At 37.1% G+C, this 16,741-nt stretch overlaps 2 protein-coding genes across 3 annotated transcripts in view; both read left to right on the top strand.

The window, feature by feature from the left end:
- Positions 1-7,047, top strand: part of FNBP4 (formin binding protein 4) — a 29,967-nt gene extending 22,920 nt beyond the window's left edge. The window contains exons 16-17 of the mRNA XM_015246194.3: positions 3,978-4,135; positions 5,990-7,047. Coding sequence (XP_015101680.2) covers positions 3,978-4,135; positions 5,990-6,080 — 249 coding nt within the window. The 3' untranslated portion in view covers positions 6,081-7,047. The remainder of the gene's footprint in view (positions 1-3,977; positions 4,136-5,989) is intronic.
- Positions 7,048-8,087: 1,040 nt separating this feature from the next.
- The window catches only part of AGBL2 (AGBL carboxypeptidase 2), a 42,413-nt gene continuing 33,759 nt past the window's right edge, over positions 8,088-16,741 (top strand). For both annotated transcript variants that reach the window (XM_072969958.1, XM_072969957.1), the window contains exons 1-6: positions 8,088-8,563; positions 8,748-8,884; positions 9,170-9,233; positions 10,304-10,441; positions 12,872-12,925; positions 13,715-13,900. In XM_072969958.1, the coding sequence (XP_072826059.1) occupies positions 8,846-8,884; positions 9,170-9,233; positions 10,304-10,441; positions 12,872-12,925; positions 13,715-13,900 (481 nt within the window). In that variant the 5' untranslated portion in view covers positions 8,088-8,563; positions 8,748-8,845. The remainder of the gene's footprint in view (positions 8,564-8,747; positions 8,885-9,169; positions 9,234-10,303; positions 10,442-12,871; positions 12,926-13,714; positions 13,901-16,741) is intronic.

Raw genomic sequence — 16,741 nt, 5'->3', positions numbered from 1 at the left:
GTCATCTTACTAAGGATCCCTCATATAAAACAAGTCACTTTTTTTTTTTCCTGCTTTCAATATTCTTTTTTGCTTTTGACTGATAATGTGTTGCAGTATGGTCTTGGGTTTATCCTGCTTGGAGTTTGTTAACACCTCTTGAATATGAATAATCATAGTCTTCACATTTGGGAAATGTTTGGCCATTATTTCTTCAGATAAGCTCTCTGCCCTTATCTTTCTTGCCTCCTGGGAATGCCATAATACATACATGGGTCTACTTGATGGTGTCCTATAAGTTATTTAGACTCTGTACAATTTGCTTCATTGTTTTCCTTTTTGCTCTTCAGACTCGATAAATTTGTATGATTGATCATCATTTTTGCTGATTTTTTTCTTATGCTTATTGGAGTTTGCTGTCAAATTAATGAATTTTTCAATTCCATTGATGTATTTTTTAGCTCCACAATTTTTCTTTGGTTCTCTTTAATAATGATACCTGTCTCTTTGTTGGTATTCTCACTTTGTTCATATGTCATTTTCCTGCTTTTTTTTTATTCTTTTTTTCTTTTAGTTCTGTGAGCACATTTAAGACCACTGTTTTAAAATCTTTGTGTAGTAAATATGAAGCATGTGTTTATGACTGGTTTCTAGGGATTTATTTTATTCCCTTGAATAGGTGTGTTTTGTGATCTTTTTTTGAAAATTGGACATTAGACAAAATAATTCTCTCAGTAATCTTTTTTCTTTCTTTGAACCAAGTGCCTCATGCATGTCAAGCATGAGCTCCACCAACCGAGCTGTACCCCCACCCCCTAATTCTCCCAGTCTTTGCACACTGACTCCCTATAGGGGGGAAACCTTTATTAATGAGCCCAACATGAAAGTGCAAGATCTTTCTTGGGTCTTTCCTGGGCATATGTGTTCCCTGGACTTGTGCTTCCCCTTACCCGACTGCCCCATTCCCCTTAAACATTTACTTTTCAGTTTTCCTCTTACCCGACTGCCCCATTCCCCTTAAACATTTACTTTTCAGTTTTCCTAAGTTTCATACATGCTTCCTTTATGAACTTCATATCTTCCATTGTATTCCTCTGCCTGTAATCTTCTGCCCCCTGCCATCCACATGACTTCTGTCCACCTGTGGTTTTCACATGCCACAGTACCTGTCGCTGCCTTTCATGGCTTCTAACCTGAGATCCAAAATATGCCACCATTCCTGCCTGACCTCCAGGTCAGACAATTCAGAAACCAGTCCCTCGGGCAACCACAGACAGGCTAGAACATTACAGACAGTACACTCATTTCCTTCCTTCTGGAGAGAGGGAACTGAGAATTGGGCCCCTTCATTCCACCCACACTGCAGAGAGTGTGGTACAAGGGCAAGCAGACATGCCACAAAATTTCGTACTGTTCTTAGTGTGTGTTTTTCTTGATTGGATATTCTTTTGGTTGCTGCTGATCTTTGGTTTCCAGAGTTGCCACAAAGCTATTTTAGTCAATCTGCATTTGTTTACATAATGTTTTCCATAGGGGAACAAGGGTTTGGAGCTTCATAATCTGCCATCTTTCTGACATCGTCTTCATGGACACTTTGAATGGTCTAAATTACCTAAAGGAACCTGCTCATCAGCTTTTTCATTCCCAGTGCTATTCCTTTGTTGTCTGCCTCAACTGTAATCTTTGCCTTAGGGGTCAGTGGGACAAATTTATTTGCCTTATAATGGTTCTAGGAACCTTCTTGAAGAGTTTTGCGTTCACAAAAAATAAAATATTTCTGGGTTGAGCTACTTGTCCAAGTTGGTACCATGGTTCCAGAAACTATCTGAAAGTGTTATAAAAATCAACAAGTAGGATAGTGTTGTGACTAGATTGTTGTCTAGCTACTTACTGTACCACATAGAGTTCTCCTGAGCCAACATACTGTTTATCACATCCATGTCTTTACTTTGTCTACCAGTCCCATACTGTTCATTCTTTACATGATTAAATGTTTGATCAGCACTCAGGAATCATTTCTCTTATGAAGCCTTCCTTGACACACTCTTCCTCCAACCTTCCAAGAGAGGTGATTACTTCCTCCTCCATTTTTTCACCAATAATTTTTAGCCAGTTGGTGGTTTTATAAATAATAGTTTTGAAAATCCAGAATTCTACATTAATATATCATTTTTACATAACCTAGTATCTGAAAATAATGATCCATCTCTTTGTTAGAGGCCATTTTTAAAGAATATAAAATATATATATTATACCTCTGAGATTCAAGAGTATTTGAGACCAATATATATTTTCAGTATTTTTTTTTCTATTTTTGCTGAAGGGTTTTGTCTGTGGTTTACTACAAAATAAACTAGAAAAAAGGAATTCTAGCCATTTAATCTTTATTCTTCTGACTGCCGTGTTCCCCTATTAAAAATACGTTCAAACAGCCAGTGCAACTCTGGATCCATGGTTTTTAATGTGATAGGCAATACGTAACTTCTAGAACATAACTTACTTTCCCATGACAAATAGGGATCAAATATTCTAAAAATTTATAAAACCCTATGAAAGTCAAAATGAAACCACAATGATTGTCCCTAGATCTGTGTTTTCAATCATATTTGCTGAAGTTTGGTGAGAGGTTATACCCCCAGTAGAGCTGTCTATGCACACTTGACCATTATTAATTTGTTACTTTTTATTAAGTTGGTTCTTTGCTAACCCAAGGTGGGTTGTGTTGGAGCTTGTTGGAAGGGTGTGTGGGCAGTGGGTCAGGTTGTGCCACACATAAAATGACAGAATGGAATGTGGGAAGGGCTAAGCATGATAGATGGACATTCATTTATGCAAAAAGTTAAAAAATGTCAATGACAGAATAGAGTATTGAGCAGAGAGCCAAGTAGTTTTAAAAGACTAAAAATATTAAGCTTATTTCTCAACTCTTCGGAGACTTAATCAAGAAATGTGCTTCTCTCAAGTGCAGTTGGGAAAAACAGCTTGGTCCCTCATACCCAGTCCTCACAGAAGCACAGCACTCAATCACACCTGCCACTTGAGTGCCTCCTTGTCACGTTTGTAGTGTAACTTGACCAGGTCTTCAAAATCACGGGGATAAAAATGGCTTTTGTCAAAGAATAATCACAAATATCAGCAGGTATATTCTGAATACACACTATTTGTCAGGCATTCTCTGTAGGAGCTTTGTAGTTAGTAGCTAATCAGACAAATCTCTGCTTTTGTAGAGCTTTTCTTCTGGTGTGCGTGTAGAGAGTAGGGGGCACTAGATTGCAGAAACAGAGAAGCAAATATTTATTTGATGTTTAAAATTAAAATGAAAACAGTGTAAGAGGATATAAAGTGGCCTTTGGGTGATGGTACATATAGGGTGGTCAGGGAAAGCATCTTTGTTAGAGTGTCATTGATTAGAAGTCTGAAGGTGGTGATAGAGCAGGCCGTGTTGGATGTATAGTAAATCTTTTTTTTTTTTTTTTTTGCTATGAGGTTATGTGTTTATGGTAGACAATTTAGAAAATGAAAGTAAGCCAACAGAAGAAAAATAAAATTTTATATCTCATCTTAGAACTTGATTTTATTGGTGTTTTGATATACCTCTTTGCTTTTTCATATTTAATAGTTGCTTTTGACTTTGCTCTTTCCAGAAAAGCTGATCATTTGTTTCTCAGTGCTGTTCTTCACTTGATATGAACACCGCATCTATTTAAAATTGTAAAACAGTACACTGTAATTCTGAGGAGATAAAGGCAGCAGTTTTAAATTCCATAGAAAAAGGCTAAAGGAAAATTTTCTGACCTGATTTCATAAAATATCACATTACACTTTTAGATTTTTTAATCAGGCTTTAAGTTAGAATGGTTATTTACTTTTAGTGTTGCTATTCCTTTGATTTTAAAGTTCATTTCTTCCTTAAAACTGAGAAAATACTGATCTCATGTGGAGGATTCATTGCCTTATCAAAGTATTCTGTTCCTTCTGACCTTTAACCTTTGTTATAGGCAAAGAAGAGTAAAACCAAAATGCCATCTCTGGTAAAGAAGTGGCAGAGTATCCAGCGTGAGTTAGATGAAGAGGAGAACTCTAGTTCCAGTGAAGAGGACCGGGAATCAACCGCACAAAAGCGAATTGAAGAGTGGAAACAGCAACAGCTGGTCAGGTAAAAGAAGAGACCACAGACAGGCAGCTTGTGGTGCTGGTGGCTGTGCTTTTAGAGCCATCATATTTTTAAATCACAGCCATTAATTTGATTTCTTTACAAACTTACTAAAGCAGCTTTTAATTCATAGAAATGTTTAGTTCCCTATAAAAATTATGGTCTAGCCTTTTTTTTCTGAGATGAAAGATGTTTTATTGAAGTAGAGTCAGTTTACAATGTTGTGTCAGTTTCTGGTGTACAGCACAATAGTCATAGGAACATACATATATTCGTTTTCATATTCTTTTTAACCATAAGTTACTACAACATATTGAATATAATTCTCTGAGCTATAAACTTGTTGTTTGGTCTAGTCTTTTTCAGAATCAGAAATATCAGAATTGTAATACTTCCCACTGATCGTTCATCTTGGATATAGGACTATCTTAAGCCTGAGTATACAAGGAAAAATAGTCATCCCCATTTACCATATAGATCCAAGAGACCCTTTCATGTGTGTGTATGTATTTTTTAATTTTGCAAATCATTTACAGGTGTAACAAAGAGGAGAAAACTTAGAAATTTTAATAAAAATTTAGACGTAGCTAACTCAAATTTTTCTTTATTTTCCTGGTTTTTGAAGTTACACATACTGAAATGAGCAACATTTTTGAATGCAACTAATTGCTCAGTTGTCACAACCTGGAACATACTCACCTTGTAAATAGTTACGCCAGATTTCAAATTCATCCCTGATAGGTTCTAGCTTATCATTACTTCTGGTTTTTGCACTTTAACATGTATAGATACAGTACTTATGAAAACATTTGGGAGAGGATAGCCATCTTTGCTTCATAATTAAAAACATTTCATTTTTAGATCCATAAACTTCTAAGGAAAAATGAGATGGTCCCGGTTCCTGTTAGAAACTACTGGATGAAGAAAGTTGTTCTTCTGAATGAGAATACTATATTTCCTTTTTGACCTTAGAAATATATTATTCACTCATCAGTCTTGAATTTGAGACAATTCATCTAGACTATGGTCCTCTTAACACTTACAGTCTGAGATTTTACTTGTCTAGTCAATTTTACCATCATAATTTGAATCTTTAGTGCTACTGTCTCTTTGCATTCATCTTCTGAATTGTCTTAATATTTCTTGGGGGTATGATGGGGGGAAGACTATGAAGATGATGTCCCCAGACTTTTTTACTTCCTTGAAAGGTGATGCACTTTTTTGGGGCAATACAATGAGAAAACTGAGGGATGGTATTAAGTGATTAATTTATTTCATTTTTGTATCATCCTTGTAGATAATTCCATTATTCTTCAGTTTTCTTAGTAGTCTTTTTTTAGTGTTGTTGGGAATTGAATAATACTAATTCCTACAGTGATGAAATAGCAAACTATTTCAAGATGAGGGGAAGTCACAAAGATCCTGTAATTTATCTTAGATCCTTTAATAATCTAAAATAACCTAATGCACCCATTCTGATAATTTCAAGATAGAATCTGATTTTTAATCGATTTTTTTTCGGTGATTGAATAAGCCATGAGAGAGCAATCCAAAGAATCATAACTCCTAGAGGCCAAGGAATACCTTTACAAGAATGTGTTATATTCTTTCAGTGTGGCTTTAATGGTTACTGGGGAGATACAAAAATAAATATACATTTAATGTAAATTATAGAGAAGAGTATTAAGAATTAAGAAATTTGATGAAGAATATGTTGGTACTTAGCTGCGAAATTTGAAGCATTTTCATGAATATATATATGATAGATCAAATTTTTATTTTAGTTAGAGGTTTTTATTTGCCAGGAAGTGAACAGTGTTTTCTTTCCGTGAAGTAATCTCTATGTTGTTTTCACAGTGGCATGGCAGAGAGAAATGCTAATTTTGAAGCCCTTCCTGAAGATTGGCGAGCCAGACTGAAGAGAAGGAAAATGGCTCCAAACACATAGTTTTTTTTAATTTTTTAATTTTTATTTTTATTATTGTTTTTTTTTATGTTCAGTTCAGCGTCTTAACCAGTTTTACTGTTGTCAATAAACTAGAAATGTTATGAGGGAGAGCATATGAATTTCCTGGGCAAGAGCGTACACGTACAAAATTCCCACACTTGTGAAATGTGATTTTTCTGTTTTGCTGAAAGGTGAGGTGACTGAATGCTTTGACCTGCTGCCTTTACTCTCACACTGGGAAAAAGCATGTTAGGTACATTAACCTCATCCATCTGGGACATGTGGCTCATGAGTATGATTCCTCTCTAGAGGACTCACTAACAAAAAATGAAGGATTTTCCTGCCTAATAGAGGCTCGTTGTAGTTCCTAATGTGGCACGCTCTCTCTCATTAACTTCTTCAGAACAAGTGCAATTACGAAGGCAGCTCTGTGTTCCACCTTGCTTCACTGGGATTATAGGAATCTCCTTCCGACCTCGTCCTCTAGTCTGCCACCCCTGAAGTGCCGAGGTACACCTTGTGCTAACAGATGGCCACACTCGTTAGCGTATTCTTTCTCACAAATTCTAGAACTGATAGCTCAGTCATTTCACATACTAGGTGGCATATTTAAATTTCAATAGGTGGCAGCAGCAAGCAGGTGTTCATGTCTTTGATTTTTGAGAATTTCCCCCTCACATGTGTGGCAGTAGATATAACAAGAGCCACTGTATGTATTGATGTGTCTCCATTGTCACACCTTGGCCCAAAGTTCACCTCCCTTTTATGTGTGAATGTATTCTCCATAAAATTCCAGTATTTAAAAAGCAGTTTACTGTTCTGTACTTTCTATTGTATCACAATCAGGTGAAAGTCACTTTAAACTGAAGAAAACGCAAATTGTGTTTTAAAGCTGTTTGTATTTCTCCAGTTTCTGATCTTGTAAATTTGTATATATGCACTAATAAAGCTTTTTTTATACTTCTGATCGGTTATCCTTTTGCTCCTGTTTTGCCTGTTACTCCATGACTATGTAGCCAAGACTTACTTTAAGTCAGTTGTTTTTTCTGATCAAGTAAGGTATAAGATATGTGCAAACATTGAAGAACAGCCCTCAGGAAAACGAACGGCAGGATCTTGAGCCAGTTGGGGGACAGGGAAACAGGGTTAGAAAAGCAAGCCTCTAGTACCAGAAGACATGGTATGACAAATTTTGGAGCTTATACTCTGTAATCGCTAATGTCTGGCTTGCTTAAATCATCGAAATGGTGTAATGTGGTTAATATTTTGAAAACAATAAAGGTGCTTTATATTTTTTCCTCTGACTACAAAGGTAGTGTATACTATGGTTATAGTCATAAAGTTAACCAAAGACAATAGAATTTTATTCCAGTATATATATATGTGTGTGTGTACATACATATATGCATATAATTGTCTAATTAGTGTCATGTATGCTAATGTGTTGGATTCTGTTTACCATTTAGCAACCATTTGGGGTTACCATTTTGTGTATCAATTGCTTTTCTTGTAATTTGCACAGCAAATTTCTGAAATTAAAGGCTATCAACTAGCCATTCATTAAAGCCTTTGCTTTAACTGCCTAACAGTTTTTCAGACTTCTAGGAATTGCCACAGAAAACAAGTGCATTTGTCACTATCTTGCCAAAATTTAGCTTTTTAAAAAATCTGACAACTTTAATAGACAAAATATGTGGGTTTAATTTACTAACTTTGTGTTGTTTTTTTCAAGGTAGGCATTTTTTCAATTCTAGCTACGGGATGGAGAGAATATAAGGTGAAAAGAGAGGGGAAGTGGATCCCTTTGAGCAATAAGTAACAGTTTCCTAAAGCTGAGGAACAGCAAATAAGTCGGATGTGGGGTTGCCAGTGCTATCATTGGTGTCTCAACGTCAGTCGTCTGCTTTTCCCGGGTTCTCCACCCCTTCCTTGGAAACGGGGCCTCGCTCCTCGGAAGTGCCCACTAGCCCCGCCCCCCCAGCTTCCGCCTCGCGGTTGCTAGGCTACCGAGGCCCTCGCGGGAAGCTGTGGCTGGTGAGCTCCTTGAGCGCTTCCTCTGCCTGGTGCGCGGCGGGTCCTTTACCCGCGGGCCGTGCCCTGCGCCTCGCTCAAGCTCCTCTGCCGCGGCAGGCGCCGCGCCCACCCCTGCTGCTCCGGACGAGCCGGGCCTCTATCTTCGTAGGAAATCTCCACACCCCCTCCGCGACTCTTCGAGAACCTGCGCTTAGCCACCTTCTGGACCAGGAAGTCCTGAAACCCCGAATTCCATGTTCAGAGCCCACTCTCCAGGCCCTTGACCTTTCGTTCCCATCTACCGCGAGACGACTCTTCTGGATCCTTCATCCCCTTTTCTCTTACTTTCCTGCGGCGTCCTGGTGGGGGGCCTCTCCCTTATCTGGGAGAAGGAAGCATGGGACCAGCAGAGGTCCAGGCACCTCGAGAGAAGGATGCTGGAAGACACGCCGCCCTCCCCAACTCTTCAGGTGCGCATCCCGGCCTCGTAGTGGGCACCACCAGTCGGGTCCTTGTTTGTCTGAGAGGGTGAGTAGACAGAGAAGAGGGAGCGCAGCTGCAGGTTTTCCTAAAGTAGCGTGGGAGCTGTGGAGGATGGAGGGGGTGCGGGTAAATTCTGACACTTTTTTCAGTTGTCCTGCTCTGGTTTTTTAGCCTCTCCTGTGTAATCAGCTGCCCTTTTGGAAACGGTAGCGGTTGTGCCTGGCTGCCCGTGTCACTGACTGGTCTTCAGCATACCATGCAGAAGTAACATGTTCCCAGCATTGGAAACCGAGCTAAAGCAGAAGAAGGTCAGTACACACCCCTCTCCAGGAACTCCACGGAAATCCAACACTAGATCAGAAGGTATATAATGCTGGCACCTTTCTTGGCTGGAGATCTTGATCCCAAAGATAGAATAATTTGCATAAGTGTTTGTCATCTTATGGTTTGTTTGCTGAAGTTGTTGGTATACTGTCCTCTGCAGCAATGCTTGTGTACTTTTTGCTAAGAGTCAGTATTATTCTTGTAACAGACTCTTATAATTAATTATTATTATGAAAGCACTTTCCTGACTGAGATGCCTTTCATTTCAGATTCTTCCTGATCCTTACGAAGACTTTATGTACCATCACCTCCAGTACTATGGCTATTTTAAAGGTAATAGCTCATCCTTATCTAGCATCGCCTTTCCTGGATTCATAAAATAAATTGATCAACTGAGAGAGTTGTGCTTAGGTAAACTAGTGACAAATTTTTTAAGCACCTTTAGTGAAAAGTGCTTCCTTTTCTCACTGATAGGCTATGTCACCTCTCTTGAGTTTCCATGTATACATACAAGAGTCTGTTTGTTTTTCTTTCAATAATACCACCTTTTCTTAATGACACCACATGGCATTAAAATAGTCCTGATATCCGGAAAGACATGTCCTCCCTTATTGTTCTTCAGAAGTGTCTTGGCTATTCTTGCCTTTTTATATAATTTTAGAATTGGCTTGTGATGTTTAAAAACATTATTGGGATTGCATTGAATCTATAGATCAAACTTGACAAGAAGTGAGAATTTTCTAATACCAGATTCTCCAATCTATTCATATAGTCTAATTCTCTATTTACTTAGGTTTTCTTTAATATCCCAGTAAAGATTTAGAATTTTTTTCATATAACTGTATATTTTTATGCTAGTATAGATGGCATCTTTTTAAATTTTGATTTTCTAACTGTTCCTGGTATTTAGAAATAAAATTCAGGTTTTATATTGATTTTGTTTTTGTCAACCTTGTTAAACTTTCCTATTAGCTAGTTGATTTTGTAAGTGATGACTAATTTATTGAGAACTCAATTTCCTGTTTACCAGATTCAGCGGAGCCTCCTCAGGACAAAGCAGCTCCCACTCTGAGTGCTCCACTTCCACTCAGAGAACTTGCCTTCACTTGGTCCTGTAGCTGACAAGTCTTTCTGCCTCCCAAGCCCTTTCTCTTTCCACTTTATGTACTTCTTCTCAAGTTTTCTCTTCACCATGCAGTGGAGAAAATGATGCTTAACTCACGTAAATTGGAATGTGAAAGCTCTTTGGAAGATGGGTTGTATTCATTGTAAGGTCTGTGGTGATGGATGGTGAATAGTAGTGGCAGTTTGCTGGCAGTGGTTTTTGTGTTGACCTAAATAAATGTTAGAGGTGATGAACTAGCTAGCCTTCTAGCACTTTTCACTAACCTGCCTATTCTTAGCTCAGAGAGGCAGTTTACCAAACTCTGCTACGCACCAGCACGTTTGGAAGAATAATAATCCTCGATACCTACTGAGTGGCTCTTTGGGAAAAAGAGATGATTTGATACTGGACCCGTTGCAAAAGGAGAAGCGTCTATGTGAGTAATAGTCAGCGTTGTGTGACCCCCAAAACCCTCACTGCCTGTCAGCAGCTCCAGGTATTCAGAAGAACATGGCCTAATGTGGCCTTCTCGTGGAGAAGCCAGGGGAAGAGCCTTAGCTACTGTTTCTGACATCACTCAAAAATGTTCTCTCTCGAGCTGTATTGGATTGTAGGTTTAAGTTTGAATTCTGTGCCTTCTGGATGATCTTCCTCCAAATTGCTGGAAAATTTGTTAAAACTCTTTAGTCAAGAGTAGCAATGATTTTTTTTCCCTGCAGTTTTGATGGATATGTTTGTTAAGGTTCTCTGGAGACCAATTCCAGCTAGCTTCAGCAAAAATAATTTATGAGGATTCCACAGGTTTCTTCTGGAATCCAAGGACAGGAATGCAATTGAATTTCTCCCAGAGCACATATCCAACCACACATCAATTCAGTTCTCTTTACTACACATCCTTCCCACCCCTCACCTTCCCCAGCCCACCATCACCTCACTATTGAAACAGCCTGTTAATTGATCTCCTGGCTTCCTCTCGTATTCCATTATGCCCCCTTTCAATTTATTTTCCACACAGCAATTTTCTTTTTTTATGTGCAAATCTGATTGTTTCCCTTTTCTAGCTAAAAACCTATGAATGACACAAGACCCAAAAGTCATAAATATAACATTGATAATTTTTACAGCAAAAATTTACATTTCTGTATAGAAAAAAAGTACCGTTAATAAAGGAAAATAACTGAAGAAGAGTATCTGTGACAAGTATGTCAAAAGTATGTCAAAAGATTAATTTCCTTAACACAACAGCTCTCATAAATCAGTATGTCAAATAGAAAAAGGGCAAAGGCAAGCAGTTCATAGAAAAGCAAACACAATAAGCTTTAAGAAAAGATGCTCAATTTCACTTCTAATTAAAGATACAAATCAAAATGTCAGGGTACCATTTTTTACATTAGGAGATTTGGGCAAAAATGTTTTAAGATTATACCTAGTATCGGTTAGGGGATGGAGAACACACTCCTACACTGCAGTTAGGAAGGCAATTTGGCAACACTTGGGAAATGTAAAACAGTACTTAACCCTTGAAGTAGAAATTCCATTTGCAGATATGTATCTTATATATTTGCTCACCCCAGTGCCCAGAAGGCTCTTCCATCCTGTGTCCCAGAGCCCCTGGCAAGGGTAGAGCAAAGGAGACTGTCGAGGTGGGATGGCTCAAGAGCCAGCTGACCGCCCCCTTCACTTTCCTCCCACCCTATTTGCTGACAAAATAACATTAATAGGAAAGAATTGCCAATCTTAATATAATAAACATCAAATTCAAAATCAGCTGGTGGAAGTAACACAACAATGTAAATGAGTTTTAGTTGGGTGTAATTGGTAACCTGACATCTTTTTTTACCCCCTATTTTGATCATTGGAGTGAGGAAGATATTTTTTCTTTATCTTTGTATCAAAGCATTTATGTGTTGTTGTTTTAAAACAGAAAAATACAAAAGTAAAAAAGGAGTAAGTTACAGTCTGCTTGTTTAAGAAAAAGAAAGAGAGAGAGGAAGGAAGAAAAGCAATTTATGTACAAGGTTAGAAAATTCAAATGGTAGGAAAACACAAAAGGAAACTAAAAGGCCTCCCTGCCCACCCTTGATGTAGCCAGTTACCATTCTTTCCAGGAAAAAAAAAAATATATCCTCATGTATCTGTATATTTTTTCTTTGTAACTACTCATAGGGAATCCTATACACAAACTTTGATTTTTTTTGTTGTTGTTAAATAATAGAGCCTTTTCATAGAGCACAAAAAAACATCTACCGCATTCTTTTTAAGGACACCCACAGTATTCCATCTCATTACTAAGTCCTGTTTATTTTAACTTCCCTTTTGATGGATGTCTGGTTGGTCCACATTTTTGTTATTTGAACATTGCTGCAGTGACCATCTTTGTATATGTATCTTGACGAGCTTTTGTGAGACCATCTGTAAGGTAATTCCTAGCACTGGGGTTGCTGGATCAAGGGTTTGTGTATTTTAAGTCTTACTAGCTACTGCCAAATTGCTTTCCAGAAAGGTTGCACCAGTTTGCCTTTTTGCCAGCAGCTTCTGAGAGTACTTGTTTTCTTAAAGCTTTGCCAGGATGAACATGAAAGCACGTAAATGTTTTCTTGTTTGTTAGGTTAAAAACTGGTCATTTTGGTCATCTTCCTGTCATTTTGATTTACATTTCTTTATGAGTGAGCTTGAGCAGCTTTATCATCTTTTCAAATGTTTGTTGCCTCCCCCCTCCACTGCCAATTCAACAGTAGGGGAAATATTTAGACGTAGAAATGCAGGGGGCCTAAAGTGGGGGTGAGGGGGGAAGATACAAGGGGATAAGGCAGGAAAAAAAAGACTAAGATCTGTAGGACAAACCATGCTTCCTCCCTCATTCTAGGGCCTGGCTGTCTACCTTCAGCTGTGCACAGACAGATGGAAGCTGTGAGCAGAGGTATTTCGTTACCTTCCAGACCAGAAAACCGAAACTCCTCTATGGGGGCGTGTCTTCCCCTGCCCTCCCCACTAGAGCTGGGAGCCACACGCCAGCGGCCTTCAGCCTATCCTTCCCCCTTTCCTGTCTTTTCGTTCTTCCTCTCATTTCCTTTTTTTCCCCCCTTTCTCCTTAAGCCTTTCTTTTCCTCTTTTTTCTCATTCTTTATTTCTCAAGGCCTCTCTTTCTCTCTCTTCTGCCCCTATCTTTTCCTCCTCTTTGTTTTTTAAGTCTCTCTGTCCTTTGAATGGTTATATTATGAACTTGAAATTCAGTTTGTAGATTATTTCACTGTCGCTAATAAAGTTTTATCTGCTTTTATCTAAAATGCTAGTGAGTGAATTGAAAGTCTTCTTTGCCTCTCTCTCAATAAAAATAATAACACACATTTTATGGTAACTTTTTATTTGTAACCGACTGTTGACATGTCTTAGACCCATTAATTTTGTTTTTTGTTTCTGTTTTTGTATTGTTTTTTGACCCATTAATTTTGATTTTTAAAAAAGTTTCTTCTTGCTTACTCCAAAACTTTACATTTAAATATTCAATAGACTGTGTAGAATTTTAACTTAATATTTTGTAATTTCCATGCTGCCATCCTGGACTAAATCTCCTTACAAGAGAAAGGAGGATTGGATGTCTGCTAATATTTTAATACGGTGCTTAAAATTACGTAATTGTTATAGTTGAGCAGTGACGTTGCCGAGGAAGACAAGGAAACTGTACACTCATTCACTTTCCCTTTGGCAGATTCTCTTATGCTGAGTTCACCACTTCTTAAGAGCAGACAGCTTCTTCACGATGAGTTTGGCAAAGTAAACCTGCGTCTTCGAGAACCCCGAAGTCTCTTTGCCTTTTTCTCTGGCAGCGGGCCACTGCAGGCTCCAAGGTGGCCAGTGGAATGTGAGGTCATCAAGGAGAACATTCATCACATTGGTAACGTGACTTACATGTCCTGGGCTTCCTGTTCTGACAGACTGAATTACGGGACCTTACAGTTTAAGTTGTACATGGTGAAGCACATTTTCTTTAGATTACACATGTAAGAGAGCATAATACACTTAACATAATGCCCTTAAGGTCCATTCATGTGGTCACAGATGGGAAATTTTCATTCTTTTTTATGGCTGAATAATATTCTATTATATATGTTATATGTTATATATTATATAAAATATATACATCTATTATATATCTATATATCTACATATATATCTATTTTGTATACATCTATTATATATATTATATATATAAAGTTGTGGGGGGGGTGTTTGTGTATATATACACACACACAATTTCTTTATCTACATCCATTGATGAATACTTAAGTTGCTTCCATATCTTGGCTGTTGTAAATAATGCTGCAGTGAATATGGGGGCACATATGTCTTTTCAAGTTGGTATTTTCATTTTCTTTGGATAAATGCCAAGAGCAGAATTAGTGGGTCATATGGTAGTTCTGTTTTTCATTTTTTGAGGAATTTCCAAAATGTTTTCCATAGTGGTGGCACCAATTTACATTCCCACCAATAGTGCACAAGCATTCCCTTTTCTCCCCTCCTCCCCAACACTTGTTATTTCTTGTCTATTTGATAATAGCCATTCTGTCAGGTGTGAGGTAGTATCTCATTGTGGTTTTGATTTACATTTCCTTGATGATTAATTATGTAGAGCATCTTTTCATATACCTGTTGGCCATTGTATGTCTTCTTTGGAAAAATGTCTATTCAGATTTTCTGCTCATTTTTTAAAATTGAATTTTTTATTTTTTAATTTTTTTGCTGTTGAGTTGCATGAGTTCTTTTGGATGTTAGCCCCTTATCAAATATATGCTTTGCAAATACGTTCTCTCATTCAGTAGGCTGCCTTTTCATTTTCATTCTGCTGATGGTTTCCTTTGCTGTGCAGAAGCTTTTTAGTTTGATGTAGTCCCACTTGTTTGTTTATGCTTTTTTTTCTTTTGCTTTTGCTTTTTCTCTTGGAATCAGATTCAGAAAGTCGTCGCCAAGGCCTCTGTCAAGGAGCTTACTTCCTGTGTTTTCTTCTAAAAGTTTTATGGCTTCAGGCCTTACATTCAAGTCTTTAATCCATTTTGAGTGATTTTTTATGTATGATGTAAGATAGTTGTCAAGTTTTATTCTTTTGCATATGGCTGGCCCGTTTTCTCAGCATCATTTATTAAAGAGACTGTCCTTTCCCCATTGTATATTATTGAAGCCTTTGTCATAAATTAATTGGCCGTATATGCATGGATTTATTTCTGGGCTCACTATTCTGTTCCATTGATCTATGTATCTGTTTTTATGCCAATACCATATTGTTCTAATTACTATAGCTTATAGAGTTTGAAATCAGGGAGCGTGGTACCTCCACCTTTGTTCTTTCTCAAGATTATTTTGGCTCTTTGGGGTCTTTTATGGTTCCATATAAATTTTAGGATTGTTTGTTACATTTTTGTGAAAAATTCCATGGGAAGTTTGATAGGGATTGCATTGAATCTGTAAATTGTTGGGGTAGTATGGACATTTTAACAATATTCTTCCAACCATGAGCACAGATTATCTTTCCATTTATTTGTGTCTTCAGTTTCTTTCATTAATGTCTTATAGTTTTCAACAAACAGGTCTTCCACCTCCTTGTTTAAATTTGTTCCTAGGTATTTAATTATTTTGACGCAATTGTAAATAAGAATGTTTTCTTTAATTTCTCTTTCTGATAGTTCATTATTAGTATATAGAAACATAATAGATTTTTGTGTGTTGATTTTATATCTTGCAACTTTACTGAATTTTTTATTAGTTCTAACAGTTTTCTGGTAGAGTCTTTAGGGTTTTCTATATATATATGTCATCTACAAATAGTGACAGTTTTACTTATTCCTTTCCAATTTGAATACCTTTCATTTCTTTTTCTTTCCTAATTCCTGTGGCTAGGACTTCCAATACTGCTGAATAAAGTGGTGAGAATAGGCATAAGCTTTTCACCACTGAGTATGATGTTAGCTGTGAGCTTCTCATATATGGTTTTTATTATATTGAAGTATGTTCCCTCTATTCTCACTTTGTAGAGAGTTTTCATCAAAAATGGATGTTGAATTTTGTCAAATGCTTCTTCTGCGTCTGTTGAAATGATTATATGATTTTTATCCTTCATTTTGTTAATGCGGTGTATCACATTAGCTGTTTTTTGAATATTGAACCATCCTTGCATCCCTAGAATAAATCCTACTTGATCGTGGTGTTTAATTTTTTTAATGTACTGTTGAATTTGAGTTATGTCTTTTTATGCCCTTAGTTTTCATCAGTGGCTACTGTACTTAAAATGATACTGAGGAATTGCCCCAGTCCCATAGGAGAAATCTTTTAAAATTGAGTGTTAATGAAAAAGCCTTGTTTCCTCTGAAGAAATTTATACTTTTTCTTCTACAGTAATTCAAAGTATGTAGCTGATCATATTTTCCTAACTCAAAAAGGAAGCTCAGAGACAAATTTTGAAGAGTTGTTGCAGGAACTGTATTGACCTTTCTAGCTTATTTTTTAGTCTTCTGTTTAAAATTTGTACTTTTGTTGTATATGCTTTTTGTTAAAAATCTCTCTATAGTCTTTATAGAAAGAAGCAAGATATAATTAATTTACAAACAAACTAGAAACTTAGGGTGGGAATTTGATTTGATTCAGCCAAACTAGCCATTTGAATAATTATTATTATAATTTTGTATTAGTTCTATAAAATGCCTTTTATATTCTTATTTTATACTTTTTTAATGTCTTCTTTCAG

Source organism: Vicugna pacos, chromosome 10, assembly GCF_048564905.1.
Source record: "Vicugna pacos chromosome 10, VicPac4, whole genome shotgun sequence".
NCBI lineage: Eukaryota > Metazoa > Chordata > Mammalia > Artiodactyla > Camelidae > Vicugna > Vicugna pacos.
The sequence above is the reverse complement of the archived record's forward strand: the minus strand, read 5'-3'. Positions and strand labels throughout refer to the sequence as shown.